The sequence below is a fragment of the Schistocerca americana genome, chromosome 9 (assembly GCF_021461395.2).
Source record: "Schistocerca americana isolate TAMUIC-IGC-003095 chromosome 9, iqSchAmer2.1, whole genome shotgun sequence".
Classification (NCBI taxonomy): domain Eukaryota; kingdom Metazoa; phylum Arthropoda; class Insecta; order Orthoptera; family Acrididae; genus Schistocerca; species Schistocerca americana.
In genome coordinates, this window is record NC_060127.1 from 84,529,428 (window position 1) to 84,555,516 (window position 26,089).

General features: G+C 43.5%; 1 protein-coding gene across 2 annotated transcripts in view; it reads right to left on the minus strand.

The window, feature by feature from the left end:
- Positions 1–6,153: 6,153 nt before the first annotated feature.
- LOC124551119 overlaps positions 6,154–26,089 on the minus strand; it is a 28,179-nt gene continuing 8,243 nt past the window's right edge. For both annotated transcript variants that reach the window (XM_047126067.1, XM_047126068.1), the window contains exons 3-6: positions 25,174–25,303; positions 20,165–20,250; positions 14,302–14,476; positions 6,154–6,901 (exon numbers count right to left, since the gene is read on the minus strand). In XM_047126067.1, coding sequence (XP_046982023.1) covers positions 6,708–6,901; positions 14,302–14,476; positions 20,165–20,250; positions 25,174–25,303 — 585 coding nt within the window. In that variant the 3' untranslated portion in view covers positions 6,154–6,707. The remainder of the gene's footprint in view (positions 6,902–14,301; positions 14,477–20,164; positions 20,251–25,173; positions 25,304–26,089) is intronic.

Here is a 26,089-nt window from a genome sequence, read left to right on the forward strand (position 1 = left end):
AGTACATAGTTGACATATACAGGGTGGTCCATAGATCGTGACCAGGCCAAATATCTCACAAAATAAGCGTCAAACGAAAAAACTACAAAGAACGAAGAAACTTGTCTAGCTTGATGGGGGAAACCAGATGGCGCTATGGTTGGACCGCTAGATGGCGTTGCCATACGTCAAACGGATATCAACGGCGTTTCTTTTTTGTTTTGTTTTTTTTTTGTTTTTTTTGTTTTTTTTTTTTAAATAGTGACACCCATTTTTATTACATATTCGTGTAGTACGAAAAGAAATATGAATGTTTTAGTTGGACCACTTTTTTCGCTTTGTGATAGATGACGCTGTAATAGTCACAAACATATGGCTCACAAATTTAGACGAACAGTTGGTAACAGGTAGGTTTTTTAAATTAAAATACAGAACGTAGGTACGCTTGAACATTTTATTCGGTTGTTCCAATGTGATACATGTACCTTTGTGAACTTATCATTTCTGAGAACGCATGCTGTTACAGCGTGATTACCTGTAAATACCACATTAATGCAATATATGCTCAAAATGATGTCCGTCAACATCAATGCATTTGGCAGTACGTGCAACGACATTCCTCTCAAAAGCGAGTAGTTCGTCTTCCGTAATGTTCGCACATGCATTGACAATGCGCTGACGCATGTTGTCAGGTATTGTCGGTGGATCACGGTAGCAAAATCCTTCAACTTTCCCCACACACAGAAATCCGGGGACGTCACATCCGGTGAACGTGCGGGCCATGGTATGGTGCTTCGACGACCAATCCACCTGTCATGAAATATGCTATTAATACCGCTTCAACCGCAGGCGAGCTACGTGCCGGACATGTTGGAAGTACATCGCCATTCCCTCATGCAGTGAAACATCTTGCAGTAACATCAGTAGAACATTACGTAGGAAATCAGCATACATTGCACCATTTAGAGTGCCATCAATAAAATGGGGGCCAATTATCCTTCCTCCCATAATGCAGCACCATAGATGAACCCGCCAAGTTCGCTGATGTTCCACTTGTCGCTGCCATCGTGGATTTTCCGTTGCCCAATAGTGCATATTATGCCGGTTTACGTTGCCGCTGTTGGTGAATGACTCTCCGTCGCTAAATAGAACACGTGTAAAAAATCTGTCATCGTCCCGTAATTTCTCTTGTGCCCAGTGGCAGAACTTTACACGACGTTCAAAGTCGTCGCCATGCAATTCCTGGTGTATAGAAATATGGTACTGGTGCAATTGATGTTGAGTAGCATTCTCAACACCGACGCTTTTGAGATTCCCGATTCTCGCGCAATTTGTCTGCTACTGATGTGCGGATCAGCCACGACAGCAGGTAGAACACCTACCTGGGCATCATCATTTGTGGCAGGTCGTGGTTGACGCTTCATATGTGGCTGAGCACTTCCTGTTTCCTTAAATAACGTAACTATCTGGCGAACGGTCCGGACACTTGGATGATGTCGTCCAGGATACCGAGCAACATACATAGCACACACCCGTTGGGCATTTTGATCACAATAGCCATACATTAACACGATATCGACCTTTTCCTCAATTGGTAAAAGGTCCATTTTAACACGGGTAATGTATCACGAAGCAAATACTGTCCGCACTGGCGGAATGTTACGTGATACCACGTACTTGCACGTTTGTGACTATTACAGCGCCATCTATCACAAAGCGAAAAAAGTGGTCCAACTAAAACATTCATATTTCTTTACGTACTACACGAATATGTAATAAAAATGGTTGTTCCTATTTAAAAAAAGCCCAGTTGATATCCGTTTGACCTATGGCAGCTCCATCTAGCGGGCCAACCATAGCGCCAATTGGTTTCCCCATTCAAGCTAGACGAGTTTCGCTCTTTATAGTTTTTTCGTTTGATGCTTATTTCGTGAGATATTTGGCCCAGTCACTATCAATGGACCATCCTGTATAATACCTCCATATTTTCCATTCATACACAACCTCTCGCTCTACGAAAATTCTGACCTAATAACTCGAAAAATCAACAAGCTCACAGCAATACTTACGGAAAGAAATAGGAGTAATCCACACAATTGCAGTCCCATTATCGCTGGAGTCGATTTTCAGTAGGACTTTGGAATATATACTGTGTCCAAACAGTATGAATTACCTCGAAGAAAACCGTCTATTGACATACTGTTTGCACGAATTCATAAAATATCGTTCTTGTGAATCGCAACCAGCTGTTTATTCACACAAAGTAATGAGTTATAGACTGGTGATGTTAAACTGATGCTGCATTTCTAGACTTCCAGAAGGATTTTGACACCGTTCCTCACAAGCGACTTCTAATAAGTTGCGTGTCTATAGAGTAACGTATCACTTATGCTACTGGATTGATGATTTCCTGTCTGAAAGGTCACAGTTCATAGTAACTGACGGGAAATCAGGGAGCAAATCATAGTTAATATCTAGCGTTCCCCAAGGAAGTACTATAGGTCCCTGATGTTCCTGATCTATAAATACAGTTTGGAGACAATCTGAGCAGATGATGCTGTTAATTACCGTCTTGTGAAGTCATCAGAAGATCAAAAGCACTTGCAAAATGATTTCCGTAAAATATCAGTATGGGGCGGAAAGTGGCAATTGACACTAAATAGTGAAAAGTGTGAGATAATCGACATGGGTGCTATAAAAACACCGTTAAAATTTGGTTACACGTTAAATCACACAAATCTAAAGGCTCTCAATTCTACTAAATACTTAGGGATACCAATTACGAACAATTTAAATTGGAATGATCACATACATAATGTTGTGGGCAAGGCAAAACAAAGACTGCGTGTTATTGACAGAACACTTCGGAGGTGCAACAGGTCTACTAAAGATGCTGCTTTCATTACGCTGGTCCGTCCTGTTAGAGTATGCTGTGCGGTATGGGATCCACATCAGGCGGAACTGACGGAGGACAACGAAAAAGCTCATAGAAGGCCAGTCCGTTTTGTATTCTCTACGAAACAGGGAAGACAGTTGTCACGCTATGATAAGCGGGTTGAGTTGTCATTTTTCGGTGCGGCGAGAAGTTTTCACGAAGTTTCAGTCACCAACTTTCTCACCCGAATGCGAAAATATTTTATTGACAGCCGCCTCCATCGGGAGAAATGATCATCGTAATAAAATAAAGAGAAATCGGAAGATTTAAATATTCGTGTTTTCTGCGTGCTGTTCGGGTGTGGAATGGAACAGAAATATTCCGTAGGTGGTCCGATGAACGCTTTGCCAGGCACTTAAATGTGAATTGCAGAGCAATCAACTTACACGCAGATGTAGGCTAAAACTTTCGGTAGTTTAAGAATTCGGTGGGACTATTATAAAGAGTACTTCTTGAAACTGGACGAATGAGAAGATAATCGTGAAACGCTCACAGTCTTGACATTTTGAATCAGCTTTCTGCATAAAGTCTTCATTTATAACAGACGGTTGCCCACTTTTCACTTCATCTTACGACCGTTATGTATGTCTGTAACCCATTTTCGTATCATTCATAGCTTCAATTGCACAACAATCATCTTGCATCTGGTGTGTGATGAATTAGTTTCTACGCATTTATTGTTGTAAAATCGAAATGTGTCCTTAGAAGTGTGGTATCACGGAAGGTTTTCGCGATATTTAGGTTTTTTTTACAATTTTGGTTGATTTCTTTTATTTTCCATTCGTACTTTGTTTTCCCCGCAAGACGGGTGCTTTGGGAGAAGAACAGCAAGTTGTCGATAAACTCTCCCTGCCTGTATTTTGTCCCCTGATGCTCTCAAATTTTCAAACAATGTATTCCAGTCATCACTTTGTTTGTCAATCTACTAATAGTATAAACGTTGGTTTGTATTTCCTTACCTTCTAAGATAATCCATATGGTCAGTATAGCCCCGTGTGTTCCAGTTTTTCTTCTCTTTCTCGAAGTAATACGAATTAATATGTACTGCAACAATCACCTGTTACTAATATTTCATTATTACTAACAAGTTACTGGTGCAGTATTTGTCATAAAAAATCTACATTGCATTCTCAGCCCCCAAGAAACAACATCCATATAACATGAATATATTCAAGTTCTAACAGTTTTTCCATTCTGCTGTATATATTTTGTGTAAGTATTATGCAACCATGATTGTTTAAATTAATTGTTGACTCGATATCGCATCAGCGAGCACTTTCCTATTTTCGAATTGGAATTTTTTCATTTTTGTCTTGTTAGAGTATCTCAAACTTTCTCACCATAGTGGGTTCTTTCACCTGCTTCCAATCTTTGTACAGGTGCATGTTTTAACGTACTATAATAAAAAATACTCAGGAGGATGCATAAATTTCCATCACTTTTATTAATAAAATACTCACATATTTACATCTATTATATATAACGTCTTCTTTACTGGAAATCTGATACATCGGCACGGACTCTGATAATACACATTACTCTTACAACAAAATATTTTTAAAATGGTTAAAATGGCTCTGAGCACTATGGGACTCAACTGCTGAGGTCATTAGTCCCCTAGAACTTAGAACTAGTTAAACCTAACTAACCTAAGGACATCACAAACATCCATGCCCGAGGCAGGATTCGAACCTGCGACCGTAGCGGTCTTGCGGTTCCAGACTGCAGCGCCTTTAACCGCACAGCCACTTCGGCCAAAACATTTTTAGTAGCATGGCAACGTGAGTACTTCAGTATTCTTCGCCGGCTTGGTAGCCTTACTAGATGGGATGTTTTACATTTATTGCCTTTCGAAACGTGTCGATACAGTCATCTCATCACAGGAAGTGTAATTAAATTTGTTTTGACAATTCGTGGTAGAAATTATTTCAAGTCGTACCCTGGTACGAAGTTACATAGGATTAACAAAGGACTGATTCGACATGAAACGAAATTTACAATCAGAGAATACTAAAACGAGTAAACAACACGAAAATGGAACGCAGGAAACACAGTGGTAGTATACTATACAAATCCTACTGGTAACATAATAAAAATGATAAATTTCCGTTGGTACGCATTGAGACCGTAAAATGTTCTTTGTATGTTTTGTGAGAATTGTTTCAAAAGCTGCGGATAGAGAATTGAATATTTTTGCAAGCCTTTAAGTACCATCTAGACAGAACAGGAGAACACTTTCCAAGAGCCAGAGTTGTGTATTATAGCCACATGTGTAGACACACCAGCATTCAGATCTTACAAATAGGAGGTACATAGTGACATACATTTAGAGGCTGAGCGTTGCAAATTGTACTGAGTAGCACATAGGAAAATAGTTAGTTAACTGAGCTTTGGTCTTCCCTTGGCACTGAAAGTATCAAGAGCATCAGATTAGACCAAAAGCCCGAAGATTACTTGCAAGGATGTTTATTTAATAAACTGTTAATACCTGGGATCCACAGTCAAGTAGAACTTAATAAAAGACATCATATTTACGTCAGTGACACTTTCTTTATTTCACGATCGCAATTACGGCCTGAGACCATTATCAAGTGAAGACGTTAGCTCATTTTTGGTTGACATGGCCTAATAGCCATAACATCTTCACTTGATAATGGCCTAAGGCTGAAATTACAATCGTGAAATAAAGAAAGTGTTACAGTCACTGGCGTAAATATGATGTCTTTTATAAAGTTTGTGTGATAACTGTTCCGAGGGCATTGTAGAAATATATGATTTGGAATTTCTTCCTCTCCGCAAGCACATAGAGGGGTTTCGCTTACGTTGAACCGACAAAGTATTTATTGAACTTCCAATGATTAAATTTAAAAAAATGTCGTGTGACTAGGGCCTCCCGTCGGGTAGACCGTTCGCCGGGTGCAAGTCTTTCGATTTGGCGCCGCTTCAGTGACTTGCGATTCGATGGGGATGAAATGATGGGGATTAGGACAACATAACACCCAGTCCCTGAGCAGAAAAAATCTCCACCCAGTTGGGAATCGAACCCGGGCCCTTAGCATTGACAGTCTGTCGCGCTGACCACTATATATATAGTCTGTCGCGCTGACCGTTTTATATATATATATAAAATCTCATTTTGTTCTATACTGTTCGTTGAATTTGTTCGTGGCGGACGTGCGATGACACCCGTTCAGGTTACTCGTTCATCCGTTCACTCAATTTTTTTTTTTTTTTTTTTTTTTTTTTTTTTTAATTACAGAGGATAGCTAAACCCTCTGACCGAACACGCTGAGCTACCGTGCCGGTTAACCACTCAGCTACCGGGGGGGGGGGGCGGACATGATTAAATTTCAACCACGCTATTACTATCGTGAAGGTCCTTGATGTTTGTGTCTCATTATGCCGACATTGGATTGATACATACTTACTATGACTTATGACCTAAGATGTTGAGTCCCATAGTGCTCAGAGCCATTTGAACCATACTTACTATGTGCATTTCTGGACCTGTACCTTCAAAGTAATGTAGAATACTCGTTTTAGAAAGATCAAACAAGTGTAGAGCGTCTTCAAGACATTTCATGATACTACTACACCCACTGTGAAAATGCGTTTAAGGCGATATGTTTGACAGTCTTTTCGTGGATGATGACAACACTGCATCGTCAAGCGGTCCAGGCCGAGCCTCCAGCGACTGTCACGGTGAAAGTTCAGCGATGAGGTCCGTTCAAGGCTGCGATCAGCTGAAGCTGCCTGGAGACGTGGTCCCCTTACACGGCTGACACGGTGATCCTTATGCGACGCTGGTGTAGCATGGTGGTGCCGTCGGCGTCAGAGCCATGCCATCCGCGTCGCAGTAGGTCCCCTGGGTAGGGGTGGCGACCCCTGCAGGCACCGTGCAGTAGCCGTTCCCTGCCGCGGGGCGAGCTCCACAGGCCAGCTCCTGGCTGTAGCTGTGCACCATCAGCCAGAAGTACACCATCAGCCCTGGAACACCGCGGAAACGGAGCCACCGCCTCAGTTAGCTTCCCCAGGCCTGCTGTCTGTGCAGATCTGTGTAAGGGATATCTGCACTCCTGGTCACTAAATTCAAACCCCACAAAGTATAGCAAATAAAGTAAATTCACTTACTGTCCATCTACAGAATAGCTGGAAGAATACGTGAGTGTGTTTGTACCAGAGATGGGTAGTTCGCGAACGAACGGGTGCAAAGGAATGGTTCACCAAGATGAACGAAACGACCGAGGAACGAATTCCAAGGAACGATCGGTTCAAGTTCACTTTGGTCGCGGCGGTCTACCTATACTTCCCGGGAACGAGGAACGATCGGATCGTAGTTCACTAGTTCACTTCGGTCGCGGCGGTCTACTTATAGTTCCCGGGAACGAGGAACGATCGGTTCATAGTTCACTTCGGTCGCGGCGGTCACTTCGGCAGTTCTCGTTCCAGCCTCGGTCCTGTGCTCGTCTCAGTCTCGGTCTCCCTCGGCCGCACTCGTCGTTCTTCGCATGACCACCTGTTCAAATGGCTCTGAGCACTATGGGACTCAACTTCTGAGGTCATTAGTCCCCTAGAACTTAGAACTAGTTAAACCTAACGAACCTAAGGACATCACACACGTCCATGCCCGAGGCAGGATTCGAACCTGCGACCGCAGCGGTCTCGCGGCTCCAGACTGCAGCGCCTAGAACCGCACGGCCACTTCGGCATGACCACCTGTCTTAGTTCTACTGCCGACTGCTCCTACTTAGTTCAGTATCCAGTTGTTCGTTTCGTTCACTGCCCTCGCCCATTTTACATGTGTTCCAAATTGTTCTTGCACTTGACTCTGGCTATTCAGCGTCCACGACCGGTAATCAAAAAGTATTTTATACTTACGTAAACTACATAAAAATTACGTTGTATGTAATAGGTACGTCTTTTCAGGTAGTAAAAGGGCATATCAGCTCACTTCATTATATCGATGAACAGCAGCAGACATACTTATAACAAGGCAAGTTTTTTTGTTATTCATATATTTTTTGACTTGACTTAGCAACTAACTTTCAATAATTTGCTTAATTTTTAGTGTAAGAAAATTCGTATAAAACGATTTTCGTGTGTCTTTCATACAAAAAATATTACATTTAGGAAGGCTCTTATTATTTTTATGTTCGGTTATTTCCAATTTGCATTACCTGCTAGTTTGGTTTCTTTGAAAAAAAAAAAGTGGGTTGTGGGTCATTTTGGCTCAGTAGGGAAAGCGGTGCCTCTCCATTTGAAAAGACAAAGATTGCCATAAAATCTTATTTACTTATTATCTCAAAAACATTTGTTCAGAAGGGCATTTCAAACCAAAAACTTTATTACTGTGAACTTAATCATTATTATTATTTCTGCATTAACTTTAATAATGCAACATAAAAACCTAATTTTTACTAAGCATTTCACGCAAGTATGATGAGAAAACCACATTTTATTGTATGCTTCCATAAAGTCTCTACTTCGCCTACGAACTCAGAGAAAACGTGGAGTATATATAGAGTGTAAACGATTATTGTTTACAACGTAGCATAGCTATGTAGTGGAAGTCGAAACGAAGAATTTTATACAAGACATTTGTGGTCTATTAAGTTGGAAAACAGCCACCAACAGGTTTACAAGACTACATGAGCTATAGCCCATGCGCGTCACGTGAGATTTTCATGTTCTCTTCTCCAGCTCTCTACACATCGCCATCGGTTGTTTCGTGATTGTTGCTTGCATTAGCTTGTTATTTCTTCAGTGCCTAATTATTACATGTTTGTCTGTTTGTTGTATCTGCTCGTAACGGGTAACACGTCGTCCGTAATTGGCGAGCAGTCTGTACTTGGGGCCTGTTTTCACTGCGCCACCCTATATTATCTCCCTGCGATCAGCCACAGAACGCTACAGTTGGATAAACGAGAGGTTCTGCAGAATCACAGACAGTACTTCTAAAAGTGTGTAAGAATTCTGTAATGAATAAAAACTCTATACTCCAGGGGGTAGGCAAGTGCCCCCTCTTGGTGCCCTCCATCCTTCAGTCACCTACATTACTAGTTTTCAGTTTTTCATAAGAACCATATACCATGCACAAATGAACGGTGAACGTGTAAAAATGAACGGTTCCCAAAAAATAACGATCAGCAGTGAACTAGTTTCCCAAGGATGAACGAGTTTGCCCGTCTCTAGTTTGTACGAGCGGCGTCCAATAAGTCAGTGGTCTGACAGGTTTGAAACGGCCCACCACGAACCCCTCTCCTGGGCCAGTCTTTTCATCTGAGCAGCACTTGCAACCTACGTCCTCAATTATTTGCTTCATGTATTCCAATCTCTGTCTTTTGTACATGGCCAGGGAAGGGGGAAGAAGGTTACTGTATCCGGCTTACGACGACAATGTCGAGCTGTCAGGATTGAGCGGTCAGGACTTGTGAGTGGACAGTCAGAGCTGCCGTGAAATGACAGAACAGGAACTTAGGTAAAGTAAAGAGAATATACACTCCTGGAAATGGAAAAAAGAACACATTGACACCGGTGTGTCAGACCCACCATACTTGCTCCGGACACTGCGAGAGGTCTGTACAAGCAATGATCACACGCACGGCACAGCGGACACACCAGGAACCGCGGTGTTGGCTGTCGAATGGCGCTAGCTGCGCAGCATTTGTGCACCGCCGCCGTCAGTGTCAGCCAGTTTGCCGTGGCATACGGAGCTCCATCGCAGTCTTTAACACTGGTAGTATGCCGCGACAGCGTGGACGTGAACCGTATGTGCAGTTGACGGACTTTGAGCGAGGGCGTATAGTGGGCATGCGGGAGGCCGGGTGGACGTACCGCCGAATTGCTCAACACGTGGGGCGTGAGGTCTCCACAGTACATCGATGTTGTCGCCAGTGGTCGGCGGAAGGTGCACGTGTCCGTCGACCTGGGACCGGACCGCAGTGACGCACGGATGCACGCCAAGACCGTAGGATCCTACGCAGTGCCGTAGGGGACCGCACCGCCACTTCACAGCAAATTAGGGACACTGTTGCTCCTGGGGTATCGGCGAGGACCATTCGCAACCGTCTCCATGATGCTGGGCTACGGTCCCGCACGCCATTAGGCCGTCTTCCGCTCACGCCCCAACATCGTGCAGCCCGCCTCCAGTGGTGTCGCGAAAGGCGTGAATGGAGGGACGAATGGAGACGTGTCGTCTTCAGCGATGAGAGTCGCTTCTGCCTTGGTGCCAATGATGGTCGTATGCGTGTTTGGCGCCGTGCAGGTGAGCGCCACAATCAGGACTGCATACGACCGAGGCACACAGGGCCAACACCCGGCATCATGGTGTGGGGAGCGATCTCCTACACTGGCCGTACACCACTGGTGATCGTCGAGGGGACACTGAATAGTGAAAGGTACATCCAAACCGTCATCGAACCCATCGTTCTACCATTCCTAGACCGGCAAGGGAACGTGCTGTTCCAACAGGACAGTGCACGTCCGCATGTATCCCGTGCCACCCAACGTGCTCTAGAAGGTGTAAGTCAACTACCCTGGCCAGCAAGATCTCCGGATCTGTCCCCCATTGAGCATGTTTGGGACTGGATGAAGCGTCGTCTCACGCGGTCTGCACGTCCAGCACGAACGCTGGTCCAACTGAGGCGCCAGGTGGAAATGGCATGGCAAGCCGTTCCACAGGACTACATCCAGCATCTCTACGATCGTCTCCATGGGAGAATAGCAGCCTGCATTGCTGCGAAAGGTGGATATACACTGTACTAGTGCCGACATTGTGCATGCTCTGTTGCCTGTGTCTATGTGCCTGTGGGTCTGTCAGTGTGATCATGTGATGTATCTGACCCCAGGAATGTGTCAATAAAGTTTCCCCTTCCTGGGACAATGAATTCACGGTGTTCTTATTTCAATTTCCAGGAGTGTATTTCAGTGTACGGAACACAAAGGGCGCGCTTAGGATCGGAAGTTACCTGGTATAGGCCAGTCTAGGAGGTCGAAGAACTAAATAAGTGCGGATCGGAAGGGAGGCAGTTCATATTAATAGTTGTCGGTGGCCGGTCGTGAAACGCAGAGTCGGAGGCTCTGCCCCCCCCCCCCCCACCTCCTCCCCACCCCCCAAAAAAAGACGTATGTCCTGCTCGAGGTATAGATTACAAGAGAACGAAGCAACTGTGTTCTGCACTGCAAAACGTTTCAGCTTCCACATACGCGACCCACGCACGCTATTAGCTAAAACCGATGGCGTGAGTTCGGTAGTAGTTTCAGCAGAAGGCTCAAGGCGTCTCTTGTCAGCAGCTTCAACTGGACGGAACTGCCTCGGCCCTGAAAGACAGACAACTTGTGTCACGTAGGCACAGCCGAAGTTGCTCTGGGAGAAAGATCTGACTGGGGCCTTTGAAATAAATTTTTTAAACCAATTCCCTAAAATATTGGCTCTGAGCACTATGGGACTTAACATCTTAGGTCATCAATCCCCTAGAACTTAGAACTACTTAAACCTAACTAACCTAAGGACATCACACATGTGGTGTGCATACTGTAAGACCTTCAGTACACACACCATCAGATTAATTGACTTGTCGCTCTAACGAAGTAGGCGAGTGTCAGCAATACGTCTCGTGGTCTTATCGTGGCGTGTTTATCTTCTGCCGTTAGATCAGACAATATAAATGCCACTTGCACGCTTAGAGTAGCAGATTGACGGTGACCAAGTTTAAACAGAACTTGATTAATTTTCACACACATTTATTAAAATAATAAAATGCATAGACATTAAGTAACTTGATTCTGGATGCTGTTTACAATTGACAATCTGAAGTTCCTTTGCTCTTGGTACGTTAATCTTATTCTCACATACATCTCTGATACTTGACAAAAGTGTCTATACATTTATCTTCATGGCTATGTACAGGAATATGGTACAGACTGACTAATTGGAGGTCTGTACACTCGTTATATTACCTCGCACGTTCATGCATCACTGCGCGAATGTGATCCGTGAGGAGAAAAAGTTCTACGTAAGCAGTAATCTCATTGGCTCCGTTACATATTAATATGCGGATCGGCGGATGCAGAATTTGGTCCGTCTCTATGGCAGTGCCATCTCGTAGTGCAGAGATGGACGAGCACTGCGCCTGCGCTGTTGTGCTTAGCGGGGCGCGCTCTAGTGGGAAAGTTGTGTACGCGCTGACTATGCGGAACTATGTACACAACAACACACATCCATGCCCGAGGCAGGGTTTGAACCTGCGACCGTAGCAGTCGCGGCGGTTCTGGACTGAAGCGTCTAGAACCGCACGGCCACCACAGCCGGCCTCTCCCTCCTTCTTGTTAGTGTTTTCCACGTATTACGTCCTCATTCCTTACCTTATCAGTCCACTTAACTTTCAACATTCTTCTGTAGCACCACATCTCAAATACTTCGATTCTCTTCTGCTTCGTTTTTCCACAGTCCATATTTCACTACCATACAATGCTGAGCCCCGATCACGCATTCTCAGAAATTTATTCTGCAGATTAAGACCTATGTTTGACACTAGCAGACTTCTCTTGGCCATAAATGTCCCTTTTCCCATTCTGGGCTGTTTTTTATGTTCTCGTTACTCAATCTGTCATAGGTTATTTTGCCACCTAGCTAGCAGAATGTCTTAAGAATGAGATTTTCACTCTGCAGTGGAGTGTGCGATGATATGAAACTTTCTGGCAGATTAGAACGGTGTGCCGGACCGAGACTCGAACTCGGGACATTTGCCTTTCGGGGGCAAGTGCTCTACCATCTGAGCTACTCAGGATTGAAAGGCAAAGGTGCCGAGCTCGAGTCTCGGTCCGGCACATAGTTTTAATCTGCCATGAAGTTTCAGACTGTCTTAACCTCATCTACTTCGTGATCATCAGTTCTGATGTTAAGATTCTCGATGCTCTCATCTCTGCTACTTCTCATTACTTTCGTCTCTTCCGTGTTTACTCTCAATCCATATTATATGCTCTCTAGACTGCACGATCTATTCAGTGCATCCTGTAACTCTTCTTCACTTTCACTAAGGACAGGAATGTTAACAGTGGGTCTTAACATTGACGTCCTTCCGTCTTGAATTTTAATCCCACTCTTGAACCTCTCTTTTATTTCTATCATTGCTTCTTCGTCGTAAAGATTGAACACCAGGGGTGAAGGACTACATCCATGTCTTACACTCTTTTTAATTCGAAACTTCGTTCTTGGTCTTCTAGTCTTATTGTTCCTTTTTGGTTCTTGCACATTCTGTGTGTTAACTGTCCTTCCCTGTAACTTATCCGTAAATTCCCCAGAATTTCGAACATCTTTCACCATTTCACATTGTCAAACACTTTTTCCAAATCGACAAATCTGCTAAACGCCTCTTGATTTCTCTTCAGTGTTGCTTCCATTATCAACTACAACAACAGAAGTGACTCTCTGGCGCCTTTATCTTTCCTAGAGCCAAACTGACCGCCATCTAACATCTTCAATTTACCTTTCTATGTGTTTTGTACATAGTTCCGCGTAGTCAGCGCGTACACAACTTTCCCACTAGAGCGCGCCCCACTAAGCACAACAGCGCAGGCGCAGCGCTCGTCTGTCTCCGCACTACGGGATGGCGCTGCCTTAGAGACGGACAAAATTCTGCTTCCGCCGATCCACGTATTAATATGTAGCGCAGCCAATGAGATTGCTACTGACGTAGAACATTTTCTCCTCGCGGATCACACTCGCGCAGTGATACATGAGCACGCGAGGTATTATAACGAGTGTACAGACCTCCGATTAGTCAGTCTGCATTAGTCTGTAGTCAAGTTTCAGTCTACGCCTAATAAGATATCATATTCCTGTACATAGCCATGAAGAGAAATGTATAGACACTTTGACAAGTATCAGAGATTTGTGAGAATAAGATTAACGTACCAAGACCAAAGGAACTTCAGATTGTCAATTGTAAGTAGCATCCAGGACCAAGTTAAGTAATTTCTATGCTTTTTATTATTTTAATAAATGTGTGTGAAAATTAATCAAGTTCTGTTTAAAGTTGGTCACCGTCAATCTGCTACTCTAAGCGTGCAAGTGGCATTTCTATCGTCTGACCTAACGGCAGAAAATAAACACGCCACGATAAGACCCCGAGACATATTCCTGACACTCGCCTACTTCGTTAGAGCGACAAGTCAAATAATCTGATGGTGTGTGTACCGAAGGGCTTACAGTACGCACACCACAGTATGACTAACGGAATACGAGGAATAAGCCCCGGAAAAGTCCCGTTTTTATGCGCGTCGTTTTGGAACATATTGGTAGCGTGTGTTGGCGCATGAGTACCGATCTCCCGCTGAGATGCAGTGGAAATAGCGGTGTGTCGTTAGCTGGCGGTCGCATTGCTCACCTGCGTGCAGTAGGATGCCGGCGGCCGTGGCGAAGGCGTGGTGTGGGGTAGCGCGGAGGAGGAACAAGACGGGGACGCTCAAGGCGGCGGTCACCACCCCAAGCGCGTACACCACGCCGTAGGCCGCCATCCAGCCTTGAAGCAAGTTGCGCCGTTTCCGCGGCGGAGACTTAACCTGCGACGCACAGTCACTATGTGAGTGGCGTGGGTGGGTGGTTGGATGGGGGAGGGGGAGAGGGGGGGAGTAATTTGTGTAAGGCAGCTGACGGAAGAGGTGAAGAATGAGGTGAATCAAAAGCAAAGTCCCGTTCCGTTGTAGCATTACTCTTTATGTTTTGTAATACACCAACGACACAAAAGTTTAACAACGTGATAGAGGTTAGAGGAGAGGCAGAGGTATTTCCGGTTTATCAGAAGAGCTCTGGCGTCATGTTATGTCAACGTTTCCTGCTCGTCAGCTTCAAGTTCTCTCCTTTACAGCCAGTGGATCGCAGACTCGAACTTCACCTGAAGATGCCGACTAGGAAACCTGTCGAAACGTTGCGACTGCACGACGCCTCGACTCTCCACAGAATCGGAGGACATTTCGTCTATATGTCGCACTCCACTATTTTTTCTGTACACTGGTTTACTTTGGCTAATTGTATGTTGCGAACAAATGAGATTAATTATACTGGAACTGGCTTCTTATTAAATGAATAGTTTTGTTACTGTAACTCAAGACAATGCACAACATATCCATCTCTGCTCCAACTATCGTAAAAATGTTCTGAAATTATTTCTGTTATGAAAAAAAATTAAGTTACCGTACGCAATGCTTAAAGAACCTCAAAACCTTTTTGCCAACATTAATTATTAATCAGTGCCACGGCTAACACTAGAGCTTGAGACTATCATTATTAACCTGAAAATGATTTTTGTATAACTTTTACCAGTCCAGAATGTTTGCATAGCAAGATTTCCTTTTGAAACATGAAAGAATGTTAACTCTGACACAAAGTTTACAATATTGGCGGCCCGCGTCCGCCTGTGAAACAGAACGTAAAATCTGTTGCTTTGTACTCCGATCTCGAACTGTTGTGAGAAACAATTTTAAGTTCACTTTTTGCCTGACCGCTTATTGCGGTATGATTGGCCTTATTAGCAGATCTGAATCTGCCGCGGCGGCGGCTCGTTCCGCCGTGTCGCAGCTCTGCACCACGAACACTACTTAAAAAACTGAAAACGCCTTAAATAAATGGCTAAAATACCAGGCAAGCTTTCCAATAATAACACACGAGTTCTCATTAAATAACTATATTTAAAACGAGAATAATAAGTTCACACACCTTTCTTTATACTCAGCGCCTAATGGCGTCCCGCTTACAATCGTGACAAATGAAAGCTACCTATGCGTTAAACACAGAGTCGCAGGTTCCTCCTCTCTACGTGACTCCAAGAAGAAGACAACGACATTATTTATACAATGGCTGATTGTCATGACATCTCTGAATTTTTCTTTACTAATTCTTTTCTGTAGCGGTTTCAGAACTCGCCGACACAGATATTATTTCACAAATCCAGTACTTAATCCTTTACAAATACAAAATATAACGTAATCGTCTCTATTTTATTATTATTCAGAGTCCACAGACGTAATCAGGGCATATATATATAAATAAAATTGTAATTGCATAGTTACAAAGCATGTTTTACCAGGAAACGTTATATATACATCATGTGCTGATTTGTACGAGATAGCCTTCATTCGATTGATGTCTGCACCTCATCTGACCTATTCAAAGGCTATGTTCTACAGAACACAAGCGAATGGGTCTCTCTGTCTTATTCCTTTTTATTGTGGACAGAGCACTTGGTAGTGTATTCTATATCTTGAGCTACGGAGCAGGTTTCACTAGGGCAATTAGTTTATTAGGAATCTATTACTCTTCCATTGCTATACACAGCTCAGTCCTGTCAATGCACACACTACCGAAAAACTGTGAACTGCAGTATAATGTGGAATGCCTGTGAGGCGAGAAAACACATGGAATGCCTTTTTGCCCGGCACAGTGCAGAAACTCGACGTGACGTGGACTCCACAAGTCGTTGGAAGTCCCTGGCAGAAATAATTAGCCTTGCTGCCTCTATAAAAAAAAAGCTCTCCGTCTTCAGGCCACGAGTGGCCTACCGGAACCATCCGACCGCCGTGTCATCCTCAGTGGAGGATGCGGATAGAAGGGGAGTGGGGTCTGCACACCGCTCTCCCGGTCGTTATGATGGTATTCTTGACCGGAGCCGCTACTATTCGGTCGAGTAGCTCGTCAATTGGCATCACGAGGCTGAGTGCACCCCAGAAAATGGCAACAGCGCATGTCGGTCTGGATGGCCACTCATCCAAGTGCCGACCACACCTGACAGCGCTTAATTTCGATGATCGCACGGGAACCGGTGTATCCACTGCGGCAAGGCCGTTGTCATGGTGCCTCTATAGCCATCCATAATTGCAAAACTGTTGCAGGTGCAGGATTTTGTGGGTAAACTGACTTCACGATTGTGTCACATAAATGTTGGAAGGGATCCATGTCGAGTTATCCGGGTGGCCAGATAAAAAAAAAGGTTCAAATGGCTCTGAGCACTATGGGACTTGACATCTGAGGTCATATGTCCACTAGAGTCAGAACTACTTAAACCTAACTTACCTAAGGACATCACACACATCCATGACCGAGGTAGGATTCGAACCTGCGACCGTAGCAGCAGCGCGGTTCCGGCCTGAAACACCTACAATCGCTCGGTCACAGCGGCCGGCGTGGCCAGATCATTCGCTGGAATTATCCAAAATGTTCTTCAAACTAATCGCGAACAATAGTGACCCGGTGGCATGGCAAATTGTCATCCATAAAAATTCCATCGTTTTTTGGGAATATGAAGTCATTCAATGGCGGCACATGATCTCCAGGTAGCCGAACATAATCATTTCCAGTCAATAGTCGGTTTAGTTGGACCATAGGACCCAGTCTATTCCAAATAAACACAGGCAATACCATTATGGAACCACCTTCAGCTTGCATAGTGCCTTGTTAACGACTTGGGTTCATGGCTTCGTGGGACCTGCACCACACTCGAACCTACCATCAGCTCTTACCGTCCTAAGTCGGTATTCATCTGACTAGGCCACGGTTTTTCCAGTCGTCTAGGATCCAACCGATATGGTCACAAGCTCTGGAAGGGCGCCGCAGGCGTTGTGCTGTTTAGCAAAGGCACTCGCGTTGGTCGTTTGCTGCCTTGGCCCATTAAGGCCAAATTTCGCCGCACTGTCCTAACGGATGCGTTCGTCATACGCCCCCCGTTCAGCTAGTGTTGCTTGTCTGCTAGCACTGACAGCTCTCAGCTGCTGCTCTCGGTTGTTACGCGAAGGCCGTCGGCCACTGCGCTGTCCGTGGTGAGAGGTAACGGCTGAAATGTGGTATTCTCGGCGCGCTCTTCACACTTTGGTTCTCGGAATACTGAATTGCTCTAACGATTTCCGAAATGGCATGTCCCAAGCGTCTAGCTCCAACCATCATTCTGCGCTCAAAGTCATTTAATTCCCGTCGTGCGGCCAGAATTTTATCGGAAACCTTTTCACACGAATCATCTGAGTTCAAATGACAGCTGCGCCAATGTTGTACGCTTTTATTCCTTGTGTATGCAATGCTACTGCCATCTGTATACCTGTATATCGCTGTCCCATGGTCTTTGTCACCTCAGTTTACACAAAACACCAAAAACCATTAGACAGGGTATGAAATATATCTTATTTAATTCAATGTCTAGACATTTCATCGAATTCCGGTTACGTTTAAGGCATAGTATGGAAGCAAGACAGTTTAAATATTTCGTCAGTTACAAGATCCATACATCATTGCTGTATCAATTTCAGTTAGGTTTAGTTGGAGTGAGATGGAATGTAAACGCCGCTAAAACGAAGGCTACATGTGATGACTGTGAAAATGTTCTGCTTGATGCATATGCAATGAGATGTTACAGAGAGCTACAGACAATCAGGAATCATTCTGCAACAAAAAGTGTTTTTCTAACAAACGATCGAGATAATAAGTTATTATTTATACATGTTTCCAATAATTGTTAAAACCTTTTCCTTCAGCTGTTTATTACGTATTAGCAGTGGTTAAAAAAGTATTGAAACACATCGATTGCAGGAGAAGCTAATTTTCAGACTCATAGAAATATAGTTTTCGTGTTTAATTTAGCTTTCAGTAAACATGTAAATTTCTACAATTTTGAACATGGCCGATAATGCAGCAACCGTAAACGAAATTTATAATATTACTATAATTTATAATATTACATACGGAAAAGAAAGGCTTCAGACTTGATATTCTTGAACAGTTGGAAATTTTCAAACATTTTTCCCGTAACGACCATTTGATCCTCAATGAGCAATTACAATTACGTGATAAAAATTTCTTTGATGGTGTAAAGCCCTTGCTTAAAATCACTTAACGCGGAATATTGCTATTATGCTTCCCGTACTGTAGCCTTAAATATTGTTCTCTCTCTCCCTGTTTCACAGTATAATATTTTGTTCAACTTTCGATCTGTTACATACTATCTGACATAATGTAATCAGCACATTACGTGCACTCCTGTTCCAATGCTTCTGACAGCTGTTGTCACTGTAAATTACAAGCATTCAATACTAGATGGGGCGATACAAGGTGCCGACTTGCTAACATCGACGGCGCGCGCGCCTGTCAGTCTGATGCTGCTTACAGTGCCGGCCGCACGCGCAACACTTAGCGGCGCGTCTTAATCAAGTTGTGCATTCCTAGGAAAATTTTATAATGTACAAACATATTTTTATCTTTAACGTGAGCACTGTTGCTCTAAACCATTTCATAACTATTTACTCTATGTAAGTATGCTTTTTTTGTCTACTGTACCGTAGCAGTTAGCTATGATGTAATTTTATTACATATGTTTAATTTAATAATTTTTATATTATTCCAAAACTCTGTTATAGGTAATGTAAAATTTTTTTACTTGTGATGAAGGCTGCCTTAGAGCAGTTGAAACCTAGGTAAAGTTGAAAATTTTTTTACCTGTGCAACCGAAGAGCTGTATTTTTAAGTAATATTATAAAAATAAATTTCTAGTTTGAACATGTTGTTCCATTGTAAATTTATACTTTACGTGTGTCCATTTAACATTTTTTAAAATTCCTGGGCAGTTTATAAATTTCCTAGAAAACTATTGCATAAAAATTAAATTACATACCTTGCCGAAAAGTTATAGATATTCCATATGTTGCCCAGTTAGTCTATATAATACCTGAATTTGACACTTTGCTGGTAACACAGATACAAAGTTTTAAAAAATGTCTTTAAGAAAGTATCCGGTGGTTACCTGTATATATACTATATTATTTGCCTTGTGAGCCTTACTTTTTTCATTCCACAATTGATCAAACTGCCGCCCACTACAGTTTCTCTAATTTAGTAAGTATAGTGCTTTGATTCTTATATTTACGACTTTAGAGAACGCCACAGCACAACAGCAAATATATGTATTTGACTATTTCATTTGGACAACTCTGCCGAAGTAGCTGAAGATGAAGCCATGTATGGCTTCAAAATTGACTGCAAGTAAAGTAGACAAAGGACAAGGCTGAATGAAATATCAACATGAATAAGCATAGGCGCCCCCAAACAAGATAATTTACAACTCAAGTCCTCATTATCCAGCGTCAGCCAAGGATCAAATACACAGCATTTGCCTTAGTCGATGGGAAAGATAGCGCTGGACGGTTGTACGAAGCCCGCTCCTCATGGGAGCGAGTAGTGTAGGCAGTGGTGTGTAGCGTACGGAGTGTACTCACGTCTGTGGCTCCTTTCACCAGCATGAAGTCGAGGAGAACACCCAAGCCTGACAGCGCAATGCCCACCGCCGCCAACCAGAACCAAGCTGCAACCAAACAACCACTCTTTGCTTACATAATTCTCTATATAAATCCTGACAAATGGCATAATATTAATACGTGACCACAAAAATTGAAGTATCTATTTTTAATATTAATTGTACAAGGAGACCAGTAATACTTATATAATTCGAAAGGTACTTTTGCCATAGCTGTACACAAAGGAAAAATAATGTGTGTATATAGCTGTTAAGAGAGATAAGAGGAAATGGAAGCTTTTACATTCATAACAGTGGTGTTTAGTCTCTATCGCGCATTGAAATCTCCAATAGCTGAACACCAAAAACTGAAGAGCTACCAACCTTTGCCCCGCACACCGATTAAGTGCTATGGTAGAAATGACACACGAAAGTAACAACATTTCGTGAAATCGCATTCTGGGGGCTTTCATGATTACGTGGTTCATTTGCAATAAAACATGCATACCGGCCAGCTGCAATACAACTGCCAGGTCGATGATGTTGTCAGCAGTGAAAATCAACGAATCGTAGTAACGAAGTCTGTAAATAGCGTTGTACATTGCATCGATATTTCGCTTACTTTTCTGTAATAGTAACTGTTTCGTCATTTGCTGCCATTACAGGAAAATTTGAAGTAACTTACTACTGTTTAATTTCTTCATTTTCAATAACTACAACTTCCGACTTCCCTTATTGTGAAGAAACTATATTTGTTTTAGGGTATGCCTAGAAGGAGAATACTAGCGAGTCAGAGTGAAGAACGCAGAGCTAGGCACATACAATTTTTGCATAGAGAAAGTAATAGCAGTGTGGATGTTCATAATGATAATGCATCTGTTTCATTTAACAATCATAATATTAATACCTGAGCATAGAAAATTGAATATTTAAAATTAATTATATGAGGAGCGCAATGAACCTTATCTAATTTCAAAGAAATTGTGCCGTAGATGTCCAGAAAAGAAAAAAAATCATATGTCTACATAGCCGTTAGGAGAGGCAAAAGGAAATAGACAGGCACGTGTGAAAAGTTTTCCTTTGTCTGTGACATTGCAACCAACTTCTGCAACACTTAACGATTAGGTGCTATAGCAGAAAGGACAATGGAAGTAACAGCGTTTCGTGCATTTGCATTCTAGGGACGTTCATTTTTAAATGTTGCAGATAGTTCATTTGTAGTAACACACGCATAGCAGACAGCTACAGTGTCGTACCTGCTATATCGTTGATGATGCCAACATTGGAAAACGAAAAGTAGTAACGGAGCCCTGTGGACAACAAATGTTACTTATTAACGACGTTTTTTTTACTGACTTTGGTCTAAGAGCAAACGGAACTAAATATGTCTTCCTTTGCCGCAGTCACCACAAAGTTTAGATTGTTTCTAATTTTGATTTTCTTCATTTTGAATAGCTAAAATCTCCCTTATTTATAAGGAAAGTATATTTGTTTTAGGCTGTGACTCAAAGAAGAACATAACCAGTCAGACTGCAAGACGAAAAACTAGAGAGACAAAAGTTGTGCGCAGAGAAAGTACTAGGATTACTGCAGATGTTGGTAACGATAACTCTATCGCCGTTTTGAAAGATACAGTTGAGTGTGAACTGAACATACACTACTGGCCATTAAAATTGGTACACCAAGAAGAAATGCAGATGATAAACGGGTATTCATTGGACAAATATATTATACTAGAACTGGCATGTGATTACATTTTCTCGCAATTTGGGTGCATAGATCCTGAGAAATCACTACCCAGAACAACCACCTCTGGCCGTAATAACGGCCTTGATGCGCCAGGGGATTGAGTCAAACACAGCTTCGATGGCGTGTACAGGTACAGCTGTCCATCCAGCTTCAACACGATACCGCAGTTCATCAAGAGTAGTGACTGGCGTATTGTGACGAGCCAGTTGCACGGCCACCATTGACCAGACGCTTTCAGTTGGTGAGAGATCTGGAGAATGTGCTGGCCAGGGCAGCAGTCGAACATTTTCTGTATCCATAAAGGCCTGTACAGGACCTGCAACATGCGGTCGTGCATTATCCTGCCGAAATGTAGGGCTTCGCAGGGATCGAATGAAGGGTAGGGCCACGGGTCGTAACACGTCTGAAATGTAACGTCCACTGTTCAAACTGCGGTGTATGCGAACAAGAGGTGACCGAGACGTGTAACTAATGGCACCCCATACCATCACGCCGTGTGATACGCCAGTATGGCGATGACGAATACCCGCTTACAATGTGCGTTCACCGCGATGTCGCCAAACACGCGTGCGACCATCATGATGCTGTAAACAGAACCTGGATTCATCAGAAAAAATGACGTTGTGCCATTCGTGCACCCAGGTTCGTCGTTGAGTACACCATCGCAGGCGCTCCTGTCTGTGATGCAGCGTCAAGGGTAACCGTAGCGGTGGTCTCCGAGCCGATAGTCCATGCTGCTGCAAACGTCGTCGAACTGTTCGTGCAGATGGTTGTTGTCTTGCAACGTCCCCATCTGCTGACTCAGGGATCGAGACGTGGCTGCACGATCCGTTACAGCCATGCGGATAAGATGCCTGTCATCTCGACTGCTAGTGATACGAGGCCGTTGGGATCCAGCACGGCGTTCCGTATTACCCTCCTAAACCCACCGATTCCATATTCTGCTAACAGTCACTGGATCTCGACCAACGCGAGCAGCAATGTCGCGATACCATAAACCGGAATCGTGATAGGCTACAATCCGACCTTTATCAAAGTCGGAAACGTGATGGTAGGCATTGCTCGTCCTTACACGAGGCATCACAACAACGTTTCACCAGGCAACGCCGGTCAACTGCTGTTTGTGTATGAGAAATCGGTTGGAAACTTTCCCCATGTGAGCACGTTGTATGTGTCACCACCGGCGCCAACCTTGTGTGAATGCTCTGTAAAGCTAATCATTTGCATATCACTGCAGCTTCTTCTTGTCGATTAAATTTCGCGTCTGTAGCACGTCATCTTCGTGGTGTAGCAATTTTAATGGCCAGTAGTGTAGATTAAGAAATTAGACACTTCAAGTAGTAAATGAGCTTTGCTATTTGGGGAGCAAAATAACTGATGGCGGTCGCAGAGGATATAAAATGTAGACTGAAGAAGAGAAATTTTTTAACATCGAGTATAGATTTAAGTGTCAGGAAGTCGTTTCTGAAAGTATTTGTATGGAGTGTAGCCATGTATGGAAGTGAAACATGGACGATAACCATTTTGGACAAGAAGAGAATAGTAGCTTTCGAAATGTGGTGCTACAGAAGAATGCTGAAGATTAGATGGGTAGATCACGTAACTAATGAGGCGGTGCTGAATAGCATTGGGGAGAAGAGAAGTTTGTGGCACAACTTGACAAGAAGAAGGGATCGGTTGGTAGGACATGTTCTGAGGCATCAAAGGATCACAAATTTAGCATTCGAGGGCAGCGTGGAGGGTAAAAATCGTAGAGGGAGACCAAGACATTAATACGCTAAACATATTCAGAAGCTGTAGTAGTAATCCGGAGATGAAGAGGCTTCCACAGGTTAGAGTAGCCAGGAGAGGTGCATCAAACCAGTCTCTGGACTGAAGAGCACAACAACAACAATAACAACAACAAATTTGACTGTTTAAATATACTTAAATTATATAATTAGTAGTTTAACGTTGTGGAGAATAAATAAAACGAAGAAAAGAACAATAGTTTATGCGGGAGTCAGACGTGCGTGCACAAATTACCAGTCTATGCTTAGATCATTTGCGCAAAATGGAGTCAAATGAAAAAAAATCTCACATACACTCTATACTTTTGCAACACACTACGCGCAATTTCAAAGAAAAATACTGAGCTGGTGCTGTGAGCCATGTAGTAGCCGTAGTGTTGCAAGGGATTACGTCACATCAGAGCATGCACATTAGAAAACAGACAGCTGCGTCGCCTCTCTGTGTTTTTCCTAGTGTAGCTGATAGCCATTTCAGCTCTGGTTTCACTGGTGTCTGGTTGTTGCGGAGTGAGCATTAGAAAACATGATCTCGTCTATTTTATTTGCATACCAGCTCACATTCGAAGGGAAACGGCGTAATTTTAGTGCTATTCCTGTCTTGCATTCAAAGTGAAATGGCGTAACTTTAGTGCGACATTTACAGTGAGCCGTAGCACATTAGCACACGACAAGTGGCCGCTACTGATCCAGGCGTTGCAACTTTCACCATTTCTCCGTTTACGTACGTCATACGAGGTGGACTGATTATGTGGGTCAGTGTGAGAGTGAGGGGTAAGTGAGCGAGTGTAATTTTGTAGATTTACCCCTCACGCTGTGACAACATTTGCAGTCATTTCATCTATAATCATTTCTATTAATATCTGTAAAGACGATGACAGGCTCGACACTGAGCGGTGCTAAGCTCGAGACAAACACACACTACGTTATTTACCTTTGCAGTTCCAGTGGCCAGGAACACACATAAACGACACAAAACATGCGGATTTGGATTTATATGACATCATTACATTCGTGTCATCTTTACGAACAAGGTTCAAAAAATGGTTCAAATGGCTCTGAGCACTGTGGGACTTAACATCTGAGGTCATCAGTCCCCTAGAACGTAGAACTACTTAAACCTAATTAACCTATGAACATCACACACATCCATGCCTGAGGCAGGATTCGAGCCTGTGACCGTAGCAGTCGCGCGGTTCCGGACTGAAGCGCCTAGAACCGCTCGGCCACCGCAGCCGGCACGAACAAGGTGGCGGGGTTAATGATGTGGGGGGAACTTGCTGCTGACTCATGAGATGGAGGTGGGAGGCGTGGCCAGATTACCATTCGACCTTAGGGGGTCATATTGCGTTATAGAGGCAGGTGACATGCCTCCATCGCGTTATAGAGTCAGGAGACATGGCTGACTGTAAGAATGATGTGTGTGGGGGGATGAGTGTAACGGGGCTGAGCTCACCTGCTAAGATGATGGCTTTCTTATCTCTCTCCTCTCTTTCTGTTTCGTTCCTCCAGCTGTTGCGTATCATTGCTTCCCAAGCTTGTCTCGTCAGGATCGACGTCACGATCAGCAAGATGGCGTCCCCAAGCTGGAAAACAGAGCACAGCACTATTTAAAAGTCTCGCACACACACACACACACACACACACACACACACACACACACACGCTCTTCAGTAACTACAAGGTTTCTGATGTCCCTGTAATATTTAGAAACACACTACAGTTAGAGTCGTTGGAGAATATGATACCTGCAGTAATACTGACTTTGCGGGTAAAAAGTTTGCCTCACCCCGCATCGGTGTCAGAAGTACCATGCGGCTTTTCGCGGATGATGCTGTAGTATACAGAGAAGTTGCAGCATTAGAAAATTGCAGCGAAATGCAGGAAGATCTGCAGCGAATAGGCACTTGGTGCAGGGAGTGGCAACTGACACTTAACAGAGACAAATGTAATGTATTGCGAATACATAGAAAGAAGGCTCCTTTATTGTATGATTATATGATATCGGCACAAACACCGGTAGCAGTTACTTCTGTAAAATATCTGGGAGTATGCGTACGGAACGATTTGAAGTGGAATGATCATATAAAGTTAATTGTTGGTAAGGCAGGTACCAGGTTGAGATTCGTTGGGAGAGTCCTTAGAAAATGTAGTCCATCAACAAAGGAGGTGCCTTACAAAACACTCGTTTGATCTATACTCTATATATCTCATCAGTGTGGGATCCGCACCAGGTCGGGTTGACAGAGGAGATAGAGAAGATCCAAATAACAGCTGCGCGTTTCGTCACAGGGTTATTTGGTAACCGTGACAGCGTTACGGAGATGTTTAGCAAACTCAAGTGGCAGACTCTGCAAGAAAGGCTCTCTGTT